Genomic DNA, 16,103 nt, shown 5'->3' with positions numbered 1-16,103 from the left:
GAGCTCTAGCAGTTCTTCCTACCAAGAGGACTTTAGTCACACACTTATGAGTGTGTAAATGGAAGTTAAATGCTTTAATACTTCTGTGGAAGTAGATGTAAGAGAGGAAAGCACAAGTAAATAGCATCTGCCAAGTCATGCTTCAGAAACTTGTCCAGAAAAAAAACCCAAAAAAACCAAACAAATTCAAAAGGAAAATGGGTAACGGTTTGTGTCACCAGACAGTGCTGCTTGCACACAAAAATGCCACTTCTTATCTGGAGATTTAGATGAGAAGAGAAGCTCAGTGATTTTTGTCAGTGCCATTAGTTTTTCTGGAGAGAATATTACCACACTGCTACTGACAGAGCATCAGTAACGGGGGAGATAAACACTTCTGAAGTGTTAATTCTCTCAGCATCATGAGATTTAACATATGCATCATCACTGTACGTCAGTGAGGGGTAACGTGAGCAGGCACCACAGGCACTGTGCTAAAATACAACAGTGTAATTAAAGTGGAATCTGCTTCTGAAAGAGATTTCCATGTGGGAACAGGTGACGTTTCAGCAGTTTCCCATAACAACATCATGGCCAGACACAGCTCCTTGCTGCTGGAATCTGCCTTTGTCACAAACAGCTTTGGACCCTTGTTTCTATCTGCCTTCCACGTGTCTATCCAAGCCATCACTAGATCTGGGCAAATGATTATGCACAAACATTTCTTGAATTTTTTTTAATTAATCTTGACCATTTTCTCACTCCTTTTACATGGGGTTTTCACTCCTGTGACTTTATTCTACCAGCTCTGTTTACTATCAGAGTATTCACTGAAGCAGCAAATTGTACATGACTATTGGAAATTATTCATCAAGAGTGAATTGATAAATGAATGATTAATTCTCATTATTAATACTGTTTTCATGATGCCTGAAGGCTTCCCTGAAACCATGACCCCATTTCTTTAGGTACTGTGCAAGCAAATAGGGGCAGACAGTTCTTGCTTCCAAAGGGACCCAGCCTGGAGAGGTAACACAGCTCAAGGGAAAGAGCGAGGAGACAGGAGAACTTGCTCAGAGCCCTCAGGAGTTCCAAGCCACCCCCAGCAGACAGGCTCTCACCAGGCTGAAGGCACACACTACTCCCCTGCTGGGTAAAGGTCTCCTCTCCCACCTCCCAGAAACATTTACTCATCTTGCAGCTCCACAAGTAAGAGTTGCCCCAACTCCTTGGCTGCTCTGGGAACCAGTCAGGTCACATTTGTCACACCCCCAGCTGAAGCAGAGCCTGGACCTCGAGCTGCTGAGAAACCACAGCTGCACTTGTGAGACCAGATGCAGCCTCAGACTGCAACCTCATCACAGCCCCAAACTCAGCATCTGGTGACAAAAATACAGCTGAACATCCAGAGCCAGACCTCTGGACCTGGGCTAAGGGCACACCAAAGGGTCATATCAGCCCTTGGTGCCAGGCTCCAGCACAGCATGGTTACTGCTGCTGTGTCTGATCTCTATGCCATTATTCCTGACTCTTTCAGGTTCACAGAAACTCAAGTGCCTAAATGGAGGTGAAATTAAAGAGGGCCCCTCTGGGTGAGAGCTGCACCTGGGGGAGGAGAGCACCCCAAGGTGGATCCTTTCCTGTGACTCTGGGGTGGCAGCAGCTTGTGTTCCCTGAGGGCAGGTGGGCAGGTGAGTATTGCCAGGATAAAACATGGTACAATCACACTCTTTCTTCTTGAGAAATGCTGCATTAACCATTAATTTTATATGAGTGCTTTCTAGTATCGTGTTGTTGAACTAAATTGAATCTGTCCACTGGCAAATGGCCTAAAACCAAAGCAATAACATGTGGAGTGTGTGGGACCATTCCAGACTCCATCCACATGCCCAAGTGAAGATGTGCTGGGAAACAAGTCTAGATGCTTCATTTAGATTGACAGGAAGAGACCTGATAACAACAAAAAGGAGGAACAGTCTCCAAGCTGCTGTCTCTTTCTCTGGGGAACAGGTTATAGCCCCCAGAAGAAATATTTTAGTTAATACAAGTCTACAAACACCCAAGTAGCTGACAGACCCTCCCACTGCTATTTTGTGAACCTTCATTAGCACACTCCTCACTCCAAATTTGTGACAAGCTCTCTGGTGTGTTTTGTTCTGCCTCTGTGCCCATTGTAAATGCCCTGGAAGCCAAGGATTTCACATGTAAATCCCATTTTAAAATACCTTTTAGCCTAGAGCTATACCTAAGGCATAAACAGACCAATGAAATGCTGCTGTTGACTTTCATCTGTGCTACAGGTTTGCAGGTGTGGGGGATGTGAGTACTGTAGCCCTCACTGCAGGAGCTCCAATACCCACAGCCACGCAGGTTTTCCTCACCCAGAGCAGCAACGAGAAAGGCACTGTTCACCCACAGCATATCCTTACTGTGTATAGTGCTGATTGATAGTGGGAATGATACTTTAATCAATGTTAATAACATTTAACATGAGCACTATTAGGCCCCATTATTTTTCCAGCATAAAGAGCTATAAGAAATAAATATCCTTTTCCATCACATTTGCTGTTCTACACTCAACACAAAAGAGAAATAAGTGTCCAGACAAACCTAACAAAAGTTTATTCAGTCTTGAATTAAGTCCATGGTTTATCTACTCCCCACCATCTCTTGCCCCAGGGATCAGAACTATTTCTAGCTCAGTCATGGTCTTGCTGAACAGATTAGATGTTTCTAACCTTTCTGGGTAAAAGTTTTGTGCCATATGTGCAGCTTCTCCTGAGATAGACATAAATTCCATGCAGGAAAATCTTGCATGTTTTAGGAGGCTTGGGCTCTAACATCATTATCTGCAAACATAAGAGATGACACTTTTCCACTCCCTGAGGACAAAAAGAAAAATAAACTAAAGTACCTGTACAACATGTGAGTCCATTCAAACCAGCACTGCCACTGAGCTGCACACCCTTCCTTTGCTGAGGGCCAGCTGGGATTTCCTCTAACAGTAAACTTCAAACCAAAATTAGACTGGGTGTCTGCTCCTGTTCCACAGCCCTCAGACAGCCCTTCCTTCTGTGCCACAGGCAGGTCTGGGGTTGGGAAAGGCACTGCACCTTAAAGAGGGGCTGATATGTGTTGTGCTGGGGCAGCCTGGTGGATTCTGCATTGAAGGGGTGACCAGAGATTCCCTCATTTCTTTTCTCTGTTGGGTTGGAAGGATGCTTCCCACTCCCCCGACGAGCTCATCACCCCTTATTCACACTCCTACAGTGACACACACCAGTGACTCTCAGTGCCCTGTCACTAACCAGCACCTCTTGCCACTCTACTGATTTATCCATGGCCATGTTATTTCTTTGGCCTGTTCTGATCTTTGGCTCAGAGGTTTTCTGAGCCTCAGCCCCAACTTCTAAGTCAGGAAGGTGAAATGCAGGTGCTGAAGCTGCTGGAGAGAAGGCAGGCAGGAGGAAAAACCCCGTGGGGAAAAGAGTTTCCCCCCCTCCCACTTGGGCTGCAGTTTGCAGAAGGTGATCAGTGTGATGTGTAACTGTGGAAACCCCCACAAAATACACAAATAAAACAGAGAGGGCACCTTGTAAAATATGCTGGGGGAAGAAAACAAATGATCTCTGTCAACTATTTAAAAGCAATCCAGTAAAGTGAACAATCAGAAGTGAAGAAAAATCAATACCCTTCTTATGGTGCAGAAATGGAAAACAAGTGGGATTTTACTCCTGCAAAATCCATGCAAACAGAACCCAACAAATTAATTCTGCTTGTCAATGAATATGGTCCTGTCTTCAGCAGCAGAACCACCTCCCAGAGCACTCTCTTCAGCCACAGCACTGTGTGAGTGATGTGGTAGAAATCCCCATTGGTGCCAGTGAAACACCATTGAGTTTACACAACAATTATGAACAATTGTGTGTTATTCCCAACATAATTTAGTTTGTTTAATAAATATTTCCTCCAGGAAGGCTTCAAGCAAAGCAAACAGAGGGATAACAGAGCACAGCAGATACGGCCCAGTTCCTATTTCTGCACCCAAAATCCAGACAGAGAAACAGAGCAAAGCAGAGCTGCACAGTCCCTGTTGGACAGTTAGAGGCACGACTGGAGTGTCCCATAGGGGCCATTTCTACCCTCCAGATTGCAGCCAGCTTCTGACTTCAGGCAGCAGAAGGGAAGTGGGGTTGAGGGTAAAGGAAGAAGTTTCTGTAGCAGCCCAGGAGGTGTGGGGACCTTCCCCAGAAAGAACTTAATGGAAATTGGAAGCAGAGGCAGAATGTGCACTGTGGGGAGGAATTCAAGGGGAGATGGATCAGTGGGTAGAACACAGTCCTACAGCACTTCACAGAGGTTTTTCTTGTAAGTCTCAGAATTAGGCATGCACAGAGACAGATCCATTAGTTTTCCTTTCCAAACTTTCCTCTCCTGTTGAACACATGAAACAGCCAGAAGCACCCTGGGAATTAAAGACTGTGGCACTGGTTGTAAGACAGGGAACTGGTAGCTGTTCAGCCAGCTCACAAGCCTTGGCCAAACCTATGCTTGGCATTACTGAAGTTCAAAACTATTCAGTGACCTTCCCTCTGTATCCCATCAGCCAAGGCCATGGCCAGCTCTACCTGAGATGGGACATGAGGTAACACAGGAAGAACTTCTAGTAAGCCTAATTAATTTCTTATCATTAGGACAAAAATTCTTTTCAACTGTTGCATTTGGTAAAGTTGTAACAAAAACAATAATAACACAATGAACACAAATGCACCTTTTGCAGCTGAACTTCTCCCAACAGCAGCTGCTCTTGTCCCCGAGCAGTGGTTGCTCTGGGGCATGAATTTGAGGTGTCCTGCAGCACCTCCAACACTGCAAAACAAAGATTTCCCCATTTTCTTCAAGCATGTAAACGCTAAGCTCCTACAACTAGATACATTTATCTATTTTTAGGTTACCTTCAGAATCTGTGTCCCATGGCACGGTCAGATTTCATTTTCCGAGCCAGTGCATCTCTGCTGAGGCAACGCTGCCACTCAGTGGCTCCCGCAGAGCCAACACATCACCGAGGCTCCGGGTCTGTGGCACATCACCTTCCTCCCATTTGCATCGCTCCTGCTGCCCACAGAGCTCGGATCAGCTGAAGGAGCTCACCCTGCCTGTGGGGAGCTGCCCTCGGGTCCTGCACATTTGCCGGAGGGGCAGCTCTGAGATGAACCTTCATCGAGGGATCCACCCAGTGAGGAGGAGATGCCTCTTGGTCGCTTGGCCAGGGCTACCAACCAGTGCACCCAGCACAGCACTAATCCCAGTGCAGCCCCCCAGTACCTCCCTCCTCGCCAGCACCAAGAGGAACTGCAAAGGAGATGGTGCTTGTCAGCCCCCAGACTGTGTCTCACTATCCTGAACAATTCTGACAATTCCCAGACCCCACTTCATCTGTGGGGCTCAGACACATTTTCAGTATGTTCTGTGGTAACTTCCATCAGCATCTGTGGCTCATTCAGAGCTCTGTGGGTACAGGCTGGACAAACCCTGCACTGCACAGACCTGGCACCCAGAGCACACCCTGCACATCAGGAATTCCCTCCCAAGTCAGTGCTAGTCACCTGATAAATAAAGAGGCAGAATTGGACCTTTGTGACTGAGAAAGGGGGAACTCTCCTGTTCCTGAAGGTGAGACAACCTCCGACAAGGTGTCACCCAGACACAAGCCTACTTGTAAAGGCAAGTAGAGGATTATGCTTCATTACTGCATTTCCAGTGCCACCTTCTGTATAAAAGAGGAAACCTCTGAGTTCAGCAGCTCCAAGGAATGAAACTGTAAAATTCTTCCCCACCCACATGGGAACTCAGTCACTATTGAAATTAAACACTGAAGAAATTACATTTTCAGTAGCTCAACAGCACACTGAATTGTATGCTTGAGACACCCACAAATGCCAAAACCTGCTAATTTTACAAAGAAAGTACATCAGCTTCACTCTGTGTTTGCCATAAATTCATGCAGCTTCTGGGATGGGATGTAATAGACAAGAGAAATAAACATCCATTATTATTAAAAAGAAAACTGAAGCGTAAGTCTGGCTATAAATATCAAAAGTATGCAACCAGGGAGTGCTGTTATTCTTCTCTATGTCATTTCAAACTCTCCCAGGGATTTTTAGTCCCAGACTGCTGTGGGGCCACTGTGCCCTGCCTGGGCCATGGGAATGCACACCTCATCCTCACAGACTCCTCTGTATCCAACCACACAGACAAGTGACTGTGGTAAACAGCTGCTGTGAATAGTTTTTTCATATTGTATCAAGAGTCCACAGGCATAAAAAACCTCTAAATTGGATTTTCTTTTTGCTAATCACGAATTTAAATATTAAGACTGAATCTGATTTTATAGGGTGCTATAGTTGGTTAAGCTGCACAGAACCATTTTCAGAGCTGGATCTGGACCAGTAACTTCACAGAGATACCCAATGCCCCATCCCTGGAAGTGTTCAAGGCCAGTTTGGATAAGGCTTTCAGCACCCTTGTGTGGTGGAAGGTGTCCCTGCCCATGCCCAGGGGGTGGAGTAGGTGATCTTCAAACTTCCAACCCAAACCATTCTGTGATTTCATTCTTCATTCTACTCTCCTACACTGCCTAGAAAATTACTTGATAAATTACATTCAGGAAGTTTTCCACTGAGCACTCTTCAGCATGATTATCTGGTTCCTCCAGACTTTCATTAAAGAGACAGACAAGGCCTTATCAGCTTCCCTAATAGCTGCTCCACGCTGCCCTGCCAGATCTGATAAGCTCTGAAGATGATTTGGAACAGCCTTAGAACATCCAACCCCTTTTAATTGGGGTTGGTGTCTTCAAGTCTGCAGATGCTCCTGTCACTGAATGACTCTTTTCTGTGATCAGGACCAGCAGTCTGTGACAGAGTGAGCATCCCTACAGGAGGCAGAGAAGGTGCTCAGGCAGTAAAATCATCCTCTTGTCATTCCCAGCCTCCAAGCAGGTGAGCACTGAGCAGCAGCCACCGTGTGCTCAGCTCTGGCTCTGTGCACAGCTGCAGGTCACTGGCAGAAGCCGTGGGGGGACTCTGCTCTTGGGGCTGTGGAACATGGAACCAAGTGAGTGAAAGACTCCAAAAAAACTGTTAACGTCTTGTAAAGCCCAGAGAAAGATCCTTTCCAGGTAGGAGAGCTGTTTTGAGCCTGTAGGCAGTGGCATGTGCAAAGAAACTATCTTAATTCAGTAAGTAATCTAAGAATAAACCTCTAGTAGATAAATGCCAAAATGATTATTTACATTTGTCTCTTAAGCCTGGATTCAGGCTTGATTGGATCCTCTGTAGTTTGTAATAAAAGGGAAAGTAGCAGAGTTTTAAAGTGCCACTCATCATGAATGTCTGGCTATAGACAGACCTAAGAGAATTGGGATCCTGATTGGAGCATCTAAAGTTCAAAATTATGTGGAATAAGGCTGAGCTGTAAAATTGTGTACACAGCAGATCATAATTGCAGCTACTGCTGGAATAAATTATGACAAGTGTCTTAACTCCTCTAGTGCTGAGCTGAAGCAGGTTCCCCAGCTAAGCTAGAAGAAATCCTAAAATAACCCCTAAACTAGGACCAGACAGTGCTCTGTGACCTCTCAGGATCAGGGTCTGCAGTTTAGGTTTGTGTTTCAGCCAATGAGTAACCATTGCAGCAGCTGAGTGCTCTCAAGCACATTATTTAACAATTTAGTCCATCTCCTCTATAGAAGCAAACAACTCAATTACTATCCCCAAATCCTCTAAAACCTGGATTTAGGTGGTTGTTTCCACAACACAAGGTTTGTTTAAACTATAAAAGCAAGTGAAACAATTCTGGCTGAGAAGCCTGCTTGGAGTTGTTTTCCAGTTGTCTGAAGAATTTGATTCTCCCTCCCACCAAATTTTAGATTCCAGATTATTTGGGAAACTTTCCAAGTTCTGGCTGGAATACTCAGTCGTTAATTCCCAACTTGCCCATCTGCCAGGTCTAGAAGAGATTTCTGTTAAATCCTTTAAATCATATGTCTAAACTGCTTGTTTATCTGTCAACATTGTTTCACACTACTTAATTTTAAAGCTGAACTTTTTAAACCTCTCGAGGTTGATCCTGCTCTGAACACGAGGACCTGTCAGTAACTCTGCACCATGTAACTACTGCCTGTTGTACCAGACAGGCTGTACTTGCTGTGCTGTACCCACCCAACTGCTCAGGTTCTCCCACAGTAGCCTTTTACACTAACTCCAGTAAAAAAAAAAAAGGATGACTTACCACATCAGGAGCACTTTGCTGGGGTGACAGAGCCTTGCTACACCTAGACAGATAAAATGCGGCAGAAACCCAGCCTGAAAACCAAGCAAAGACCAGTCCTCCCCAGACTCCTCCTACCCAACCTCACTGGGGGCCCAGGTGCCTCGTATAGCCCTTGTCTCAGGTTAATTGGGCCACTTGGCTGACTCCCTTTTGCCCTCCAGAGCCTTGGGATGCTCTTTAGCACTTCCCAGGGTTGAGGACACATGTAGTCAGTCCCCTGTGTGCATTTCCCAAAGCTTTTAGATTTGCAATGATTTCCAAAGCAACAGTCAGTGGGATGGGAAGGAAATCATGGAATCACAGAATGATTTGGGCTGGAAAAGCCCTTTAAAGGTCACCCACTCCAACCCCTTGCCTTGGGCAGGGATATCTTCCACCAGATCAGGTTGCTCAGAGCCCCCCTCCAATCTTTCCAGGGATGGATCATCCACCACTTCTCTGGGCAACCCAAATGCTGTCTCATTAAATCTGTTATTGCAGTAAGAGTTGTGGGCAGTGACTGCAGGGCTGGGGGGGCTGAAGGAACCCCCAGGGACACAGAGATGAGATGAGATTGAGATGAGATGGAATGATGAGATGATGAAGGAACTCACTCATGCTTTGTGCCAGTGGCTTCTTTGGCTGGGATAGAGAGTCCCAGTGTGAGGAGAAGGGAATGGTGTGGCCTTGGGATTGTATTTTTTGTAAGACTGACAGGATGTGCTCAGACAGGAGCATGTAGAGCTGTATTTGCTTTGGTTTAGTGATGGAGACACACGAGTGGAGCTCTTGCAGTGTAATCAGCCCTCCCTCAGCAGAACCCTCCCATGACCGCAGGCATGTCCCTGGGGATGGGGTGCAGCAGAAGCAGGTCCACAAAGACGTGCCAGACATGCCACCTCCAAACAGTACAGCTCTTTTCTTAGTGCCCTGGGAGAAAGAAATCTGGGAAATTAGGCGGATTTTAAAGGAGCCTGAGGAGCTGGAGACAGAAAATCCAATTTCCTTGTTAGCCCCCTGGGGATGTCCAGAGACAGCGGCGCTGCCGGAGCCTGATGGGCTGAGGTAAGCTCTTGGCTTAGACAGACAGAATTGCTGCCTCTATATTCTTCATCACATGGGCTGGCTGCTGACAGGGACCATTTTATATGGAGCTTTATAGGGCACCAATTTCAATTCAAACAGAACAGTTCCCTTGGTTAAATGACCGCGTGTTTGCAAAAGAGTAGTCCTGCTCCTCCTCTGCTGCTCCGGTCTCAGTCTGGGGAGCCCCAGCACAGATGTCCCTATTTACACCTCCCTGTGCTCCAATACTCCTCTGCTTCCAGTGCCTCAGTGTCTGACTTCACGTGAGCTCTGCCAGGCTCCCACCAGCCCCAGCTCAGCCTCGTTCCATGCCCTCACCTGCTTTTCATAGGAATGCTCTCAAAGAGTTCCTCTAAAGCTGTCACTACATGGACACACACATGGAGTACACATATGGACACAAAATATGTTATTTATTGTGAATTTTGCAAAGACACATTTAAGCAACAAAATATACATTTTTGAACCTTTAGTTTTATACATAACAAATACAATCTGCTACCATAGCAATAAATTAAATATACATTATTTACAACAGACATAGGTCACCAGGAACTACAAAGCACCGCCTCTCTACATCAAAAATAAACTTTATCAGATACATTTCTTCAAGATTTATTTTCCCTCTATAAACTCTCTCCACATTCTCTCATACAAATCCAGCACTCCTCTCCGCAGGACATACGCAGTGCTACATTCATTGATGAAAGCATGCTGGGGGACTGGGACAGCCCCAGCCAGCTCGGGGGGAGGCTGGAGCATCAGCAGAGCAGTGAGAGTGCAGGTGGGACCCACAGAGGTGCTGGGTTCTGCCCTGGTTTTGGGAGCTGCACCTCCCACAGGCAAGAGATCCCAGCCCTCAGTACAGCCCATTCATGGCAGAGACATATCTTGGCCCCTTCACCCGCCATTCTCAAGACCCTCAAAACTCTGGGAAGAAACTGAGTTTGTGCTTAGGTTCCCCCACTTCACCCAGGAAAAAGCACTTCTGTGTTGTGCTTAGGTGTGCACCCTGTGCTTGGCTCAGTGAGGTTTCAAGAGGATGCAAGTGCATGCCAAGTGCTCTCCTGAATGGAAGCCGAGCCAGAGTGGCAGTTTGCAGCCAACCCTTAGCTGCACACCAGCTCCAGGGCTGATGCAGATGATGCTGGTGGAGGGGAGAGGGTCCCCCCCTGCTCTGCATGAGGACTTGGAGCTGGTGGCACCAGTGCTGGACCTGTGGACCTGCACCTAACCTGCTGCTGCCTCTCACCGGGCCCAGGCGCTGGTCTGAGCCGGGCGGCAGCCAGAGTGCAGCAGGAGCAAGTGGGAGACTGAAACTCCAGTGGGAAGGGGAGCAGACCCTGTGACAGGGGAGACCTCCCCACACAGTGGGAGCTCTCCCATCACCCCCCCAATGTGCTTCTGAGCCCCTTCTGCTCCCTCTGCAAAGTCACTCCCAAGTGTGGCAGAAGTTGTGTGCATGGAAACAGTGGGATCAGAAAGGAAAATGCACTGCACAGTAATTCTAGTGTCAGTTAAGGACTCTTTCTTTTATATACATATATATATATGTATGTATATATATATATATATAAAAATCCCTTTTATATACGTATAGATGTGTATGTGTCACTTATAAGCACAAAACATTTTGCAAAATATATACAGGAACACCTTCACCCACTGCTGGAAGTGCAAAAGTCCCTGGGGTGTAATAAACCGCTGCTCAGACCCCAGAACCACAGGACAGTCTGGGACATTCCAGACTGGGAGGCATGGGCCAGCACAGGCAGGACCATGCCAAAGCCTGGCCAGGACAAGAGCATCCAAAGCCCAGCTGCTGGTAAGGATGTACAGCAGGTTTTACAGCAGGGGGGAGGAGTGTGTTCTGCTGAAAATGTCCCAGATCCCATAGGAGCTGCTGGCAAACCTCATGCCAGACCTCAGCTCCCAGCCCTGCTGCCATGGGAGAGACAAATCCAACACACTGCACCTCTTCCTAAGGCTTCACACTGTCCTGCCTGTTAGTCCCATTCCCAAATCAATCTGGGTCAGAAAGGAAAGTCACAGTTTCAAGTGAAAAAAACCACAACGACAAAACAACCAAGAATGACAAACCAGCTGACAGTAGCCACTGAATCATCTGCTGAAAGATCTCACAGAGATCAACACCCACAGGAATGACAAAGTCTACAGAACTGAGCGACTTCTCAGAGGAAAAAGCAAACCCAGAGCAGACCCTCAGAGTCATTGCATCACTCAGTGTTTCACTGTGAGGCTTCAGGAAACCAGAGCAAAGCTTCTAAGAGAACTGGGGATGGGTTTGAAAGTGCTACTAAAGCATCATCAGGCAAGTGCTGAACAGCGAAGAGGCACCTACAGCTACGGCCTGGGCTGAGCACACCACACACTTCTCTTCCAAAGGAAAGTCAAGCTTTAAACTCTATTGAAATGCAACTGGCTGGGAGCAGGAGGGAGCATCCCCACGGGGGTTACTGGGATTTACTGGTTCTACACAGAGCTTAGTGCCAGTGAAACAGCTCCCTCCCTTTTCACAACGTGCTCTCCTTCTTTAACCTGGTTCATCTCCCATTAGAGCTACAGCCTCTCCACATAGACCAATTCCAGCACGAGGGGAGCACCTCTGTGAACCGGATCGTAAGGCTGTTGGAGAGCATCTCCCTGCAGAGCCGGGGTAAGCAGAGCCAGTTCAGCTTGCCTTGGCTTATCTCTGGCCTGGGGAGGTGATGGGGAGGAGGGGAGGTGATGGTTGGATCCTACAAGCACTTGCTCCAGAGAGAGGGTAACAGGAGCAGCCCCAGCCATGGCAGCTGCCCCGGGCTGCTCCAGGAGCACAGTTCTGCACCCACCTCCTGAAACAGGCTGGCAGGTACTTTGTTGCTCTTGGAGCACTGGCTGTGTGAAGGTGACTTTGGCACTCAAAGTCCTGTTTTCAGTAGGAATCACAAATTCGCAGAACTGTGTTCACTTGAGACTGAGAACTTGATTTCATGGGATTTTCCAAAGGTCACAGGCTGAGGGGAGCAGGGGAGCATCTCTGCAGCATCATGGCCTGTCTTCCAGAAAATGGGTGAGGGAAATCTATGAGCAATGTGAAATTTGTGGACAGGCTTCAGGAAACTTCAGAAGAAGTTCCATAAAAAAGAGCAAAAGGATTTCTTGGCCTGTTGAGAGAGGTATTTTTTGGGAAAGGGCATTACAGGAAAGTCACCTTGCAGAATCTATAATCCTCATCTTTCAGAATAACAAGAGCTCACTCAAAAGCAGCAGGACAGACTCTCCAAGGGCTGGAGCAGCCTAATGCCACCCAAATCATTGGAGTTTTATGCATTTGCTTGCCTGGTGATCCAAGCCGTGGGGCAAAGCAGAGCCCACTGGGTAAATTCCCTCTGGTTCCAGTTCTAGTACTCAGATACACCACAGCTTTAGCTTTGGGTCACCTTTCCCAGGCCTGTGCTCAGTGTCAGGCAGAGACAAAGCAGGGAGGCCAAACCTGCCCAGGGAGGATGAGCTGGCCTTGGCCCCCAGCTCTGCTCCCTGGGCCAGTTTGCTCACCCACCTCTTGTTGCAAGAAACAAGCAAGCGTGGAGTAAGGGGACGCCTCTGCCCTAAGAGTTTTGGGGTATGGGTAGGAACTGGGGGGGAGACAGCTGGGGGTGGCTGGAGAGGCACTGCAAACCGTGTGCTGGGGGGACATTTTACCCTGTTTTACCCTGTTGGCCCCAGAGAGGAGTGACAGAAAATGACGGCAGAAAGGGAACTGTCCTGGGGCCACTAACTCACTTTGCCCTGACCCCCTACCCCTCAAAAAACAAATATAAAACCTGCTTCCCCACTGATAACTGCAAATATAGCATGGAGGGAACTGAACTGCATGGGGGTCTGTCCTGCTGGCCCTCTGCCCAAGAGGAGTCCGGGGGGGGGAATGGACGGTGCCCACCAGCCACAGCACATGTGGGTGCCCGCAGGGTGACCCAGCACAGCACCTGGAGAGGTCACAGCCCTGGCCACACGTGTGTGTGGCACAATTAAAGACACATCCCCTCCTACAGGCAGAGCTGGGGGCACAGGGCATGTGCTGGGCAGGGGTACAGCGGGGGGGAAGGTGGCTGGTCCCTGTCAGGGCAGGACTGTGGCAGGGTGAGAGCTCCTTCCCGGCACGGCGGGCAGGCGGGAGGCAGGTGTGGGCACCTCACTGCCCACAGCTGGGGCACGTGGGATCCCATGGGGTGTTGAAGGGTTTTCCCTTTGTTGAAACAAAAATTCTCTGCAAAGAAGAAAAGGATAAAAGTGTCAGAGACTGTGGAAGGAGAATATTCCCACCCCCGTGGTGATGGTTGTGCAGCACCTGTCCCAGGGAGGGAGCTGAAGCCAGGGCAGTGCCCACCCCTGAAGCACCAGGCCACCTGCCACTCCCAGGCTGGGGAAGAAGGAAACTCCATGATGGGGTGAAAATCCTGGCTTTTTGAGACCCATGCTTTCAGAAATGGAAATTCCTCTCATTTCAAATTCTATGGGCTCTTCTGCTCAACTTGAGAGTTCCTAATGACACCCCTGATTTCACAGCAGAGAAGGAGCCCGGGTGAATCCCGTCACATTCCCTTCACCTCTGCCCATGAAATCCACTCTGTGAATCTGCCATTCCCCTCAGGTCATTCCCCCATTCCATTTTGGAATGGACCTGCTCTGCCTTTCCACCCCCAGTGCCCAGAGGACAGTGCAGAAAAACTCATCCTCCCTGCAGAGATGAGCCTTTTTGCACAACAGCACGACACCAACACTCACCTATGATGAGTTCATTACCTCCTCCTGCTAGTGGCTCTACGTGAAAGAACAGAACATGGGGTGGGTTGCAAACGAAGGGGCAAGAAATCACAAAATCCCTTCCCTCCCTTCCAATCCCTCATGGGCCCCAGAGCCTCCCCCAGAGCCCAGACCCCCCATGCCAGGCAGGGAGGATGTGCCCGTGCAGCATCCCACCAGCAAGAGCCCTGGCACCTACCGTGTTGGAGCTGCCGTGGCTCAGCTTGTCAAAGCGAAACTTCAGGTTGGACCTTGGAGAGTTTCTGTTCTTTACATCTGCTGGAGGGAGGGAAAAAACAAGGAACGAAAATAACAAACCGTGAACAAAAATATTTGCTGTAGTGCTGGCTGCACTCACCCCGCCAGGCACTTCAACAGACTATCAGGAGTGCTACCAATGTTTAGTCTGTCTTGGCTGGATGTTTGGCAAAAGCTGTACATTAAATGTTTGTGGTGGAACAAATTGAGGCTTAATTACATTTCAGTCTTCCTCCTGGAAATGCCACTGAAAAGGCTACAAGGAATGACTGATCCGTTTAATGTATGGGTGGATTTTCATGTTCTTGGCAGGAAAAATACAAAATAAACACTTTAAACATTCAAAGGGGCTGGTTTAAGAGTTCAGAAAATTACTAATGAAAACAAGGAGGAGGACCTGTGGGGTGCTGAGACATGAAAAGCCTGCCCATGCTCCGCAGCCTCGCTTTGCCAACAATGCTCCCAGTTATGGAGCTGTTAGACTGTATTTGTTCCACAAACAGCTCCTCAGCTGACAATGTGTGTTTCCATGTGGATGGTGGTGCCCTGTGGCAGGTTCTCTGTGGCTCAAGGAATCAGAGCCATGGGTGTCTGCAGGCGAGGGGTGACTGTGGCCATCCCCCAGCTCACCACACCATCACCACAGAATGCACTGGCAAAGGGCCATTCCTGGTGTTGAATTGCACCTCATTGTGCAAATTGACCAGCTGAAATGGATGGAGTTGGTGAGCGGGTTGGCAGGAGGGGAACAGAGCCAAGATCATGGGAAGCTGCTTGTTGATTAAATAACTGTGAGTCATGGCTCAGCCCCTGGAGCCAGTGAGTTTCCACGACTACTGCACATGCCTGTCAGGGGAGACAGAGGGAGCAAAGCCACAGTAAGAGCCACCTCTGTACTCTAATTGAGAGGGAAATAGTTCCCCATGGAAATACAGAACTAGAGCACATGGGGCCATCTCTCCAGAACAGCCCTGTCAGGATGGGAGCTACCCTGCACCCTGTGGATGCCCATCCTGCCAGGGTGAGCGTGGCTGCTGCTTCACCCTGGCACCTGGGCAAGGCTGGGAGGGGGCTCCTCCATCCCAGAGCCATGGACCCCATTCCAACCCACCACTACAGGAACCTGGGGGCTTCCAGGGGCTCCAGAGGCGAAGTCAGAGGCAGAGCCTCCCACCAGCCCTCCTGCAACCCACCTGTGGGGCTCCTGCTCATGATGACAGGGGTTGCCATGGCTCCTGCACCGGGGCTCTCACTGCCAGATGAAGCACTGTAGACAAACACGTCCTGCTTGAATGGCGATGCAGTGGAGGGCTGGCTTCCCTGCTCAGAGAGATGGGACATGGCTTTTCCTGCAGCCAGCTCTTACTCCCACACCCTGCTGATGCCCCACTGCACCCCTGCCCATTGCAGGCCTGCCACCAGCCACTGGTGGGAAAGCTTGTCCTGATGGAGCAACCTCCCAGCCCGGGCACACTGAGCAGTGCCCAGGGCATCCCAGGGTTCACTGGGCTGTCACAGAATCACAGAATGGTTTGGGTTGGAAGGGACCTCAAAGACCATCTAGTCACATCCTCCCTGCCACAGGCAAGAACACCTTCCACTAGACCAGGCTGCTCCAAGCCCTGCCCTTGAACACTTCCAGGGTTGGGGCAGCCATAACA

General features: G+C 48.7%; 1 protein-coding gene across 7 annotated transcripts in view; it reads right to left on the bottom strand.

Annotated features, from left to right (window-relative positions):
• Window positions 1-9,772: 9,772 nt before the first annotated feature.
• The window catches only part of RAP1GAP2 (RAP1 GTPase activating protein 2), a 52,784-nt gene continuing 46,453 nt past the window's right edge, over window positions 9,773-16,103 (bottom strand). For 5 of the 7 annotated variants that reach the window (XM_027668812.1, XM_027668813.1, XM_027668807.1 and 2 more), the window contains 4 exons: window positions 15,636-15,762; window positions 14,384-14,463; window positions 14,167-14,202; window positions 9,773-13,648 (listed from right to left, as the gene is read on the bottom strand). In XM_027668812.1, coding sequence (XP_027524613.1) covers window positions 14,194-14,202; window positions 14,384-14,463; window positions 15,636-15,762 — 216 coding nt within the window. In that variant the 3' untranslated portion in view covers window positions 9,773-13,648; window positions 14,167-14,193. Of the gene's footprint in view, window positions 13,653-14,166; window positions 14,203-14,383; window positions 14,464-15,635; window positions 15,763-16,103 lie in introns of all 7 variants that reach the window. The other 2 variants (XM_027668808.1, XM_027668809.1) reach the window with 2 other exon arrangements.

This window comes from Corapipo altera, unplaced genomic scaffold (genome assembly GCF_003945725.1).
Source record: "Corapipo altera isolate COAL_440 unplaced genomic scaffold, ASM394572v1 302, whole genome shotgun sequence".
Taxonomy (NCBI): domain Eukaryota; kingdom Metazoa; phylum Chordata; class Aves; order Passeriformes; family Pipridae; genus Corapipo; species Corapipo altera.
The sequence above is the reverse complement of the archived record's forward strand: the minus strand, read 5'-3'. Positions and strand labels throughout refer to the sequence as shown.